Source organism: Solanum pennellii, chromosome 12 (assembly GCF_001406875.1).
Source record: "Solanum pennellii chromosome 12, SPENNV200".
Lineage (NCBI taxonomy): Eukaryota > Viridiplantae > Streptophyta > Magnoliopsida > Solanales > Solanaceae > Solanum > Solanum pennellii.
In genome coordinates, this window is record NC_028648.1 from 79,960,994 (window position 1) to 79,973,505 (window position 12,512).

At 34.0% G+C, this 12,512-nt stretch overlaps 1 protein-coding gene across 1 annotated transcript; it reads right to left on the reverse strand.

Moving 5' to 3' along the window:
• Positions 1-144: 144 nt before the first annotated feature.
• Positions 145-9,780, reverse strand: LOC107007496. The gene is made up of 16 exons (XM_015206137.2): positions 9,462-9,780; positions 7,748-8,110; positions 7,441-7,666; positions 7,118-7,363; positions 6,899-7,014; positions 6,236-6,334; positions 6,030-6,117; positions 5,236-5,465; positions 4,871-5,055; positions 4,556-4,755; positions 3,121-3,459; positions 2,933-3,034; positions 1,628-1,925; positions 1,311-1,459; positions 950-1,234; positions 145-850 (listed from the first exon to the last, which is right to left on the reverse strand). Exons 2-16 carry the CDS (start codon positions 8,035-8,037, stop codon positions 641-643), a joined length of 3,063 nt encoding a protein of 1,020 aa, XP_015061623.1. The 5' UTR covers positions 8,038-8,110; positions 9,462-9,780; the 3' UTR covers positions 145-640.
• Between the last annotated feature and the right edge of the window lie 2,732 nt (positions 9,781-12,512).

A 12,512-nucleotide genomic window follows, 5' to 3' on the forward strand; every position in this document is an offset into this window, starting at 1 on the left:
TTAGCGCTTCCCTTCCCAAAAATGGACCTTAGGGTCATGTCCCGCCACTTTGCCAGTCAAATTTTGCAAAGTCCGTGACATTAGGCTAACTCATCAAAAGTTCTAGCTCATACGAGGCGAGGATTGTCCAATATCAAAACATAGATAGAATTCATTCCTTAAAACATCGCGGAGAACTTTACAATGTGCAAGATGCTAACTCTTCAACGTAGCGTTTAATTCAAGTTGAACATGTTCCAACTAAGTCATGAAATGCTGGTTTTTCTCATCTTCCCAGCAGCCAGAAGCAAACTAATACTACATTTACTGATGAAATGAGAAACATTAGACCATTTCGCGTAATATACAGTACTGTATATGTATATGATCTGAAGTGTCTAATGACGAAAAGCAAAGATGAACATTAGTCCATTTCGTCGTAGTAGTATACAGTACTGTATATATTTGATCTGAAATGGCTAATGAAGAAAAGCAAAGATGAAAAATTTCAACCTATGGATAAGATTTCAAATGAACATCTGTCACAGCTCTTCACATATTCGATTTCTTTTGAAAAAGGTTATGATATCATTTAACCATCTAAATTCTAAAATCCTATATGTACAAAACTGACAGTAGAAGAGTCTTGTAATCAAATGAGTTATTGATTAACTGACCCGTTTGCTAATTCTGAATCATGTTTTTCAGTCTTTTCAATCACAAATTGGTCGATAATCCGTACAGTATCTACAGGATCTTGATTAGGGGAAGACGCTCTCCATTTGCTCGGGAATTTCTGAAGGTAACTTGGATCCTGCGGATGTTTTGACTCTCCGTCCCATTTAGGATCTAGTTTCCACTCTTTCGGAACCTACAAATTGAGAGATATTATTAGAGGAATGTAAACAGCTCGAGTCCAACTTTCGATAATGCACTTGACCTTTAGTATCACAGAAAAGTGGCAAAATACCTTATCAACTGCAAGGGTAAAAACTTCAAGATCGCCTTTGTTGTTGATATGAAACCGTGTAAATGACTTGTAGTTAGCAATACGAAGTGATGAAAAGGCTTCGTCGAAATGTATATGAAGCCAATTAATGCAAATGTATAGGTAGCTTCCGAATACCAAAGAAACCACCGGAGTTGAAAAGACCCAAAAATAAAGGAAGACGGATGCATAATAAATTACAGCACCCCCACGAGATAGTGAATCCATCCCATTCTTGCAGATAGTATTCCTAGTAACTGCCATTACCTGAAAACATGCATAAGATATAATTAAACGATTTGAGTCGTCACAAAGCAATACTCTCATCGGGCAGAATTCTTACCTCAGGAACATCAAAAGCAGACATGAGATATTTAATACATGCCGGATAAAGGCCAAATGTCCAGTGTTCAATTCGTTCCTTAAGACCCGTTGGGTCTGGAAAATGTTCACTCTCCACTGATTTGTACCATTCATATAAAGTATGATAACCTGGATTGCAGCATTCAGTAGTTAGCAAAGGAAATAGATAGATGCAAAAACATGAAACAAAGAAATGGGCGCTAAAAACATTTCGGATAACAAAAAATTTGACCAACCGGACATGGAAAAACACACTCAAAGACGATCACAAAATAGAAACGAAATGCAAAATCTCACCAGAAGTTGCAAGTAGTTTATGGCGAATACATGTCTCAATGCCTAATTCGAGCAAGAGCATAAGAATCACAGCTGCAGCTAGGTGTGCAGACACATGAAGAATCCCAATTACCACTTTCTTTTTCCAAGGCACCTTGGATGGCACAAAGGATATTGCAATTATTAATAGCAGCACCGCACCGGTCAAGGAGACATATGAGCGTCCAAATATATACATAAATAAGCCCCACACTGTGTCGAAGAAGGTTCCCATGTGACCCGAAAATGTATCATCCTTGAAAATGTGATCAAGCCGACACTAGAAGCAAATTGGAAATAAAACATTTAGAGAAATCTGTTAGATGAAACGTCTAAACTGAACATTATATATACATAATCACACATTTGATGTACTTGAGAACAAAATAATAGATCAATTGATGCATAAAGGCACTTGAACGTTGGAAGCAATAAAAACACAACTGAAAATCATCAATCTGTAAATTTATACATTGGACCAACAACAATAATAAATAAATAAACAAATAAAAGAAAAAAAATCATAAGGTCATAGTTAAGAGTAAGCATTTTAAACTAAACTTGAACTCATAAAAAAACAAAAACTCAATAAGTTTAACTCTTAATGAACAGTGATTTTGTACACAGATGGATAATTTAATGATTGTTTAAAATAATGTATCATAACGTCAAACAACACAATCGAAAATAAATGTCTAATACATTATAAGATCGATAAGTTTACAATACATAGAAGGAAATAACTGATATTTCAATGATAATGATCAGATATTGCAACACAACATTTCCCTGACCTAAAACTAAGAGATATAATTATTGGCATAATACAGAAAAATACAACTCAAATTTCACTAAGGGCAAGTAAGCACTCCAACTTTGAGTATACATATCTAGACATCTCAAACTCGTCTCCTCTACGTCACTTGAAAACTCCAACTAATTACCAAAGGATCATCTAGACACCTCAAAAGCTTATATGACACATCTGCGTCCAGTGTCCACAAGACACTGTTGGGACAAATTGGAGTGTTTAGTTGTCAGTAGAGACTAAGCTGAGGTGTCTAGTTGTGCACTCTCAAAGTTGGAGTGTTTACTTGTCCACTGAGACCAAGTTTGAGTGTTTATTTATGTATTCTGGTAAGTTATTTTGAGATACAACTTCAACTTAAGATGTCATATATTAGTTTTATCAAACAGCCTAACTGGGTTACCATGAGGGACAGTGCGGATAATGATACCTAAAGTAATCGTAAAAAGAAACAGATCGAAAATCAAATAGAAAGTTACCTGGGGGAACATAGAAAAGGCCAACATGAAGTATATGATGCCACCAATAAAATCAAACTGCCAATTTTTCTTCCTAAATTTCAATATATTTCCCAAAGCAATCTGCAAAAAAGTTATAGCATATTACACGCCTTATTTATAACACTAAATAGTCTGTCTATATAATATAAAGGAGATTTATTACGTACCCTACTTGAGTCTTCAAAAGTTGGGTAAGGATTTTTGCACTCATAAGTTGTTCCGTATAAACTGTTGAAATTCTTGAAGACATGTGTCGGATGCAAAAAAGCACCCCCACAACCATTAACAAGTAAGTGCTGGACATAAACCTGTTCATCCGATTTCGATTCAACAAACTTATGGCGCATATAATGATGCACATCCCCAGCAATTCGAAGTCTACATCTCCCGTTTAAGTGATCACGTATCAAGTACGTGACATTCTTTCCAGTAACTTGATCGAAGTACCAATCGAGAAGCCAATTAGGTTCATGTGTCATAATGATCACAGAATCATTCTCGCCCACCTGAAATCCGTTAATCAAGGCTTAAAGTTTTCAACTCTATAGGGGAATTGGTTGGTTTGTGGGGGTGGGGGTGGTAAAAGAAAACATGGTAAATGCACAAATTTATAAGAACGCAACAAGGCTTGACGAACCCATAAGCACCTGCAGCTATCTAAATGAATATTATAGAATCATACTAATTCTGTAAACGCCAAATCGATGGATCATTAGTTCTCTCCTTATCCAATACGATCACTATGCTCTTCTCAAATTTTAACTAAAAGCTTGAATATTTTTAAATAAGAACAGAAAATAACGTAAATGAAGTTTGAACTGAAACTTCCAAGTTAATGTAGACAGTCTTATTAACAGTTTTTACTGGAAAAAAAACAGTATAATTTTCCATTTACTTCTTACCATCCACAAATAAGTGCAAGAATGACACGCTTATATTGAGGGGCATCAATTTGCTCCACTTTTCTTCTTCCTTGATTAAGTCCTTTTTTCTTAAGAACCATATCAAGTCTGTTTGGCCAAGCTTCTAAAATCAGCATATATTGAGAAGTGTTTTTCCAAAAAGTATTTTGGTGAGAAGCAGTTTGTGTTTGGTTAATCAATTTTGAAAAGCACTTTTGAGCAGCATTTAGTGATTGGACAAGCTTTTAGAAAGTGTTTCTAAGTGTATTTTCTCAATAGTAATTCGGGAAAAATCTGCATTTTTAGCTTTTGAAAAACAACTTATGCTACTCCCCAAAAGCTCTTATTTTCTCCGCTCGGCCAAACACCTCATGTTTTTTTTAAAAAAGGGACTTTTGGCCTCCCAAAAGCTTAGCCAAATATTACTCGTATCCACCTTATACTTAAAACTTCCATTTCACCTTCAACTTTTACCCTCTCCAGTCCTTCCCTTTTTCCTCTACCAGACAGAATGCAAATGCCAGGGGAACTCAGATCTAAGCAAAGATGTGACAAAAAAGGATAGCATGAAATAGTAAGAGACTTGGTCTACTCTTTTAACATATTTACATTCCAAGAAAGTTGAACGAAAAAATTTGATCACTTCCTCCAGACATCAATCAAATATGACAACTGTGGCTAGAAAGTATAAAAAAGATACCTTGTCCCTTATTAATTCTGAGAAGAACTTGAACTGGTATATATCAATATCAGAATGTAGAGCAAGATCAAGACCAAATATCCACCACCCTTTAGGAAGCTGCAAGGCAAAATAGCTCTTCTTTTGAGGCATAAACCATCCACCCAACCAGCTCTTGTGACAAATGTACCTCATGAAAGTCTGAAGTCCATCAAACCAGTCTGCACAAGTACACAAAAATGACAACGACTAAGCAACAAATAAAATCTTACATGAACTATTTTGCTCCACTGAAAGACAAACGTACAAGCCCACAGGCTTAGAAACTAGACTAACCATGATTTCCGGGGATGACAAAACACTGAGGTCCAACATACTGCTTGAGTTCAGTCACGCCGGAAGGTAATTCAGGCTTCTTAACGGCAATATGGTCTTCCTTATACCAGATTGGAGGCTGAAGAGCATATTCAAAGGGACGAAAAAGACGCTTCTCATATGTAAATGCTGATGGGTTCGGATACCTACAAGAAAGCCAAAAATGAGTATCACTTAACACAGTTTGAACACTATTCCATGTTCTAAACTCCGAAATTTAAAGAAGCACAATGTCTAGGGTCAATTTGGACGCCAAAGAAGCACAATGTCTAGACTCATATGGAGTGCATAAATCCCTAATGTTATAAGAAAAACTCTGAGCTTACGCAAGGTCACCCCCAATAAGAAGCAGGCGTCCACGTGGCAGTGTAAGCTTGGAATCATTATTTTGGGCGCGGATTGAAGGTTGAGCAAGAAGGCGTGCCACAGTGTAGGAGGAATTTCCGCCATCACCAGTATCGGCCATGAAATCAAACCAGATACCATCCTCTTCACTAAACTGATCATACAAAAGATCGTCCTGCTTAGCTCCGTCTTCAATCTTGCTCATAGCAGCCTGACAATGCGAAAGATGAGGATGTTAAGGTGAACCTACTTGTATCCTCTTAGGCGAATATACAATTTAGGGATAATTATCTACACTTCCCACTGCACATTTCATTTTAAGAAAGTATAAAATCCGCTTTAAACTCTGCCTATATGTATCATTCTCTGGAAATGTAAGAGAATGCTTTGCTGAAAGTAGGAGGAGACACATATCCTTTATCCTTTAAAAAGTCAAGGTTCTTACAACACAATCAAGTATCTTATACTCCCTTCTTTTTATATTTTGTTTGTTGGTCTGTTTCAAAAAAGATGTCACTTACTACATTTTGCAACTCTTAACACCCAACATCTTACATGGCATATTTAAGACCACAAGATTCAAATGACATTTTGGTACATTAACACATCTTTAGTTTAAGATCACAAGATTCAAAGGTATTCTTTATTTTTCTAAACTGCGTGCCAAGTCCAATTAAGACAAACAAATTGAAACTGAGGGAGTAATTCTTTACAAGGAGAAATATCACACTGAAAACTGAATGCTTTAGCATGAAGCCAAAGCATCATAATGTACCTGCATCATGCGCATGTCAAAACGCCCAACAAATACAGTTACAGAGACCAGAAGGTCAAACACTGTCTTGAACAAATCGGCAGATGTCCTGTAATTGCGGTAAATAATGATGTTATATCAGGAAATTTAATCAACTTTCTTCCCTAAGGATCTGCGTTGCCAGTGGTTTAAAAAGGGTCAGAAAGAGACACAGGTGAAGAGCATACCCTGAATACCAAGGAACCATATCCAAAAACTCTGGTTTCATCTGCTTTTTCTTCAATTTCTCGAACTCCTTGAGTGATAAAGGGCGTGATAGAGCCCATCTGTCAATAAGTACACATTAAAACAAAAAAATCAGACCTTGAAATATCACATAAGACCAATTGTGCTAACAATCTCCTCTATGCAGGCCAGCTAAAGTTTATAACTAAAAAATTTGTACTCATAATCTAACCAAATTGCCCATATTAAGCATTAATACGTTTATATAGCACCAACCAGGTATAATATTTAAAGCATAAGAATATGATGATTAGCCAGGAATTAATAAATTGTGTTATGGAGATAGGCCAGTTGCACGTTTGCATAAGCACGGCAACCCATTGTGGGGAGCATATAACCCTGGTGGCTGGCAAGCTTAATCCTTTCATCCATTTTGGAACATTAGCTAATTGACTGGTAGGTAGATTTTGACAGCATATTAATCCAGCATGGAATCTATAACCTAAGTTATTCTAGCACAAACGGTGAGGATATTTTCCAGAATAAGACTCTTAACATGGTTTATATTCAGATCTAAATCCCCTTATATAGAGTTGTCCACATCCAACTTAACAGGGAAAGAGAAAACAAGCTCTAACATGTGAAAGAAAAATTGAACTACTCACCCAGATGACCTTTCCACAACGAAATTTGCCATATATAGGCCAATAAAAGTGGCCCACAATGAATAGATTGGAGAAATTTCATCTGATGATTCTGCGCATGAGCCGCCGCAAGTCAACTGGAAAGGTGAAATTCAAATGTTAAAAGAAAATTGCAGCATAAGGTCCTCAAGGTCTCTCAGATGAGAAGTATGAAAACCCTTATATTGTGAGAGATAATACCTCTCCATAGATGACCCATTTGGACAAGAATGGGTAATCACTAGCAGACCCAACTGGAGCAAACCAAGATTTGCAAACTTGATCTTTGAATTCCGTCATACGGATGAATTTCACAAGCCATGCATTTCCCTCTCCCTTATTCCACAAGGAAAACCATATAGAATTCCTCCAGTCGAATGTCTTCTCCCTTACTATAGCGAGGTTCCCACAGTGGCTATAGAAAACACAGCAGGCTATACTTATAACCTAAGAGATGATGAAGCAATAAGGTAAGGACCAGAGTAACCTTACGTTAGAGGTTAAAATGCATTCTCAAAACTTACAACACAATTTTGAAAGACTTTCATAATCTCAGGCCTCCTTCCTGCCACACGAGCAACAAGTCCAAGATACCAAAGCCCGATAAATATAACATGGAAAACAAGAAGAAACAAAATGGATGATACGTATAACGTCAGAAACAAAGAGAGGTTCATCCTTAGATCTACTCCCATTGATTGAAAACTTGGAAGGTGGTATAAAGCTGCCACTAATATCCAGGCAATATACCTGCAAAACGGAATTTCTGTTGTTAGCTATATTTTACTGATTAATGAGTTACTACGACATAAATAGAAATAGATGACTTACCAGCGACTGAAATTTGAGTAACTTGGTTTAATTGTTTTCCCAATAAATGGAGACGAAAAGAAGTAAAAGAATCCTAGCAAACAGGCATACATAGACCACCATTTGATATCGAATTTCTGAATAAGTGAGTGCATGTTATCTGATGATATGAAAAACAAGCATCCCACAACCACAGCAATCACAAAATGACGTGAATGCTCGTGGGGGTAGCGATATGAGGGAAATATTGTCCTGACTGTCTCCATTTTCAGAGTATCAAGAATACCACTCGGCTGCTTATCGATCCCCATTAAGCAGCCTTGGCTTCACGCCACTTTACTTGATAAGAGTTATAGCTGATTAATTCTAGATCCCAAGAACCAACTGCAAAACAGAGAACTATATTTGAATGTTGGATTTAAATCCAAATAATCAACTAAACATGCATTGAGCTTACAATATTCATACATTGTCCATATTTCGAATCAATTAGTCACAAGAAAAGGAGGGAGGGAGAGGGGGGAGGAGAGAGAAGAAAAGATTATCTACCACAAAATGCTATATTCAGCCAGGTTTATTGAGAAAGATTCAACCAATTTGAACCGCTCACATCACAATAATAGTAGCATAAAAGTGATAAGAATTCTCTCTTTTTATGACAAGGGCCTTTGGAGGCGCACAGGTAAATCACACTAGGCAGAGGCCCTGTGCGACAAATCGACCCAAAAGGCAAACCCCTTGCTTTCACTGGCAAGGGGTTTCAAACTTGAGACCTCCAACATGGAAGTCCAAGACCAAACCATTGGGCCACCCCGAAGGATAAAGTGATAACAATTCTCTATATGTTTAACTCTACCATGTCCATTCTAATTATTATAATGCTGGTAACTAACTTGTCTGTTAAGGCATATTACAGATCCTCTAAAATTAGAAGCACTCTAAAGTCTTAACTTACCCTTATCCCCACCTGAACCTTAACGTAAACTTAACAACAAAAATAAACTAACAGGTTTAAAAATTTTGTATTGCTCTTTTTTCAAAACATTAGAAATGCAAATTATTCGACGAGGACCAAAGTACTCCATGAACTAACAAAAGAAACTACTCCATAAACCATAACCTTAACCCTGCCCCCGAAAAATGATTTGCTGCACTACCAAAGATCACCTTTTTTTTCACAACCATAGTGTCCCGGCTAGCTTACGCACACTTCAACTAATTCCCACCCTAAACCTCTACCTCCCACCAACTCCCAAATAACTCTATCAACTGAAGCTCAGACCGATGGAAAAAATCACCTAGTATCTTTTCTCTAAACCGGAAACTGGACACAAAACCTCACGGTTCTAAACCCGCCTCATTGACCACTGTGCCACATCCTTGGGTGCACCAAAGATCACATTAATTAAACTATTCCTAAAGATAACCAACCCACTAATAACTTACAAAAAAAATTTAGCACCCCCATTATAAAGATTCAAACTTTACTGAAAAAGAAAGATATTCAAAGCAAATCCAACCCCCAATTTTCTTTATTAAGCCACACCCAAAAATCAAATTCAAAGATCCTTAATCCAAAAATAACTAGGGTTCCCTGAAAAAACATATAACTTCCACATTACAATGTTCCAACTTATGAAACAGGAAAGAACAATCAAACAACCAAAACAATAACATCAATATAAACTGCTACATACCCATAATTCTACAAACAGAAACAGGAAGAAAATGGTACCTGAATTTAAGAAACAAAAGCCAATACAGAAATAGAAAGACAGACAGCAAAAACAGCAACTTGGGTCTGCTTAAATATGGAATATAAATATATGTTTGGATTAAGGAACCGACTCAGCAACGTTTATTATGTGAGGATGTCTGCAAGAAGCCTTTTTTTTCACGGAACATGTACAGCATATTCCTCTTGACTTTTTTGAGGACAAACTACACAAATTATTACACAAAATTAAATCTTTTTTTATGGGATTTGGAAAAAAAAATTAATTTTTATTTTTCTATATTTGGAACTTTGTGGATTAAAGACAGATGGATTGAAGTTTTGCCAGTTTGTTGTTTGTTGATGCAAAGTGGCAAAACAGGAAATGTTTTTTTTTTTGCTGTTCTTGAATCTTTGGTAAATTGTGATTTTACCCCTTAAGTTTGATTGGAGTAAAGTTTCACCTTAGAATAAGTTTTAAAAGTCAGATTTAATCCTCCCCACACCACAAGTACAGATAGAAACGCAATTTCTTGTCCTTCGATTTATGTTACTATTCGTTATTTTTTATGCTTTGATTGCGTTATTTTGTAATTGTTATCTTTGAATGTTATGCAATGTTTTCTTTTTGTTATTTAATGTGTTAATAAGTTTTCTTTTATAAATGAATAAAATGATTTTTCATAAAAAAAAATTTCAACAAGTGGCATTTTATATTAATCGTGTTCTCTTCACCTTCTGACACACCTCACGATCTTCACCCCCCACCTCTCTTGTATTTTTTAAGATCATACGCAAATGCTTTAGGGTAATACTCCCTTCGTTTTTTTTACTTGTCAAATTTTAACGTAACACATATTCCAATTAAATAATTAATGTGATGAATCTACTGTTTTAACCATATTAATTGATGGAGTCCCATATATATTCACTCACCATGTTTTTCTAAATTATTAACTCACTCCAAATATATTTACTAATCATGATTTTTGAAGTCATTGATTCACTGTTAATAAATTGAGGGTATAAATAAAAAATATATACTTTTTTTAATTTATCAAAAATTACAAGTAAAAAAGAAAAATCAAATAAGAAAATATTTGAAAAATAAATAGAGACAAGAATAGTATTTTTTACCTACCTATGTACAAAATAATAAGTAAGATGCCACTTATTTTCCTTTTGAAAAAATCAAAAAAATATTATATATGGAAATTTTCATTCCTATCAAATACTTTTTTTATTCGCTTTTACTTGTCATTTATTCTTAAAATAAATTTTCGTTTTTACTTATCATTTTTTATATATAAAAAAATCTATTTTATTTATATATTTTATCCTCAACACTAAATACTTATTTTCCGAATTGTTTTTCAAATATCTTGCATTTCTAGTCTATTATTATATTTATATCATGTGTCTATTTAATTAATCATGACTTTCTTAACTATCTTAATCCTTAATTAGATATCCAAATTCTCTGGAGAATCTATTAAGAGGAGGTTATAACATTGTAATCACAACTAAGTAAAGTTTCATTTAACTCTCTTTGTTTTTTTTTTTGTAATAATAAATTAATAAATGAGATGTCCCTTTGTGATCTTTAATTAACTAATTTCAATTATAATCATTGTGTATTCACTAATTAAATATTTTTAGTGACAAAGTCAACAATATTAAAAGGACAATATAAAGTGATCCATTATCCCCTATTATGTATGTCCTATATTAAAAGGATAATATAAACATTTAATGACTTATTATATTATGATTGTAATATAATAAGGTGCTAATACTTCATTGGTTATGGTTAGGACAAATGGAAAACATGATTAAAAGGAATATAATTTATTAGTATTATTATTATATTATTCTAACCATATCATTTTAGTTATGTTTTAATTATAAAATATGCTTCAAATTTAATGTACAGTCTTATAATACCAATTATAATAATTGTAAATTATTAAATTCAATTCAAACTTTTAGAAAATAATTCATGCCTAAAGTCATGCGATGTATCAACGTTTCCTCCAACTCATTATTCTAGTTTTTTTCTTCGATTTCAAGTTCTTAAAAAGATAGAAGGATTTGACATTGCTCGTTTGATCAAAATTATTTACCATCGCTAGACAATATACATACACACATATATCATATACTAATTTTATACACATATATGTCAATTTTTATTTTGATGAACGACTATTTAGGTTAATTTACCTTGAAACAAGTCGGTTTCCTTATCGGATTAGACCTAAGATGTGGTTAATTGGGCTTGCTCTAAATTGACATTTATGTTGGGCCGTAAAAATAAGAAGCCCAACTATTTTGCTTCCAACAAGCCTGCTACTTTCAGCCCGATTACCAATTTGATACAATCAACAATAATTTACGATATAATCAAATCTCTTTATAATATTATTTCATTATAATGATATAATTTTTCTTCAACATCGATTTTCATGTTATATGTTTTGTATACTGACATCTTGTTATAACAACAATCAAAAAATATTTTTAAAAATAACATCGTTATAAAAAGGTTTGATTGTATTCTAGCAACTAACCACAATTAGAAAGTTGAACATCACTTCATATTCATCTAAATTTGTTTAAACAAAAACATGAAAAAACTAAATTGTTGTCCTAATACCATGCTATCATTTCCTCTTGTGAAATATCAAATATTTTTGTGTGTCTATTAATTATCGAGATTTAATTTAATTAACTTTCAAACTCAATTGAATTAGAAAAATTTAATATATTTCAAAAATGCAAATCTAAACTCACATGATACAAATTTCACACAGAACATGTCATATGAATTTGAAATAAAGAACGTACTAAATAACTAAAGTAGGCAAAGAAATATTTTTTGTGATTCTTCTAACGTCATAGTAAACTCATCATAAATATATACTTTTTATATCGATTCAATTATACATGACAACTTGATAGATACTTTTTACATGAATTGTTATTGACTAATGAATCATACTTGCTTATTCATTCGTACTTTTATCTTTAAAATGACAGATATTTTATGAAATCAGTCTACGTGCATTAAAT

What these genes read in the sequence shown, in the direction of transcription:
- LOC107007496 (XM_015206137.2), bottom strand. Translation starts at nt 8,037, where the DNA reads ATGGGGATCGATAAGCAGCCGAGTGGTATTCTTGATACTCTGAAAATG. An exon ending in TTGACATGCGCATGATGCAG is followed by an intron (nt 5,466 to 6,029) that starts GTACATTATGAT and finishes TCGCATTGTCAG; the next exon opens with GCTGCTATGAGCAAGATTGA. An exon ending in TTACCCTTGCAGTTGATAAG is followed by an intron (nt 851 to 949) that starts GTATTTTGCCAC and finishes CTCAATTTGTAG; the next exon opens with GTTCCGAAAGAGTGGAAACT.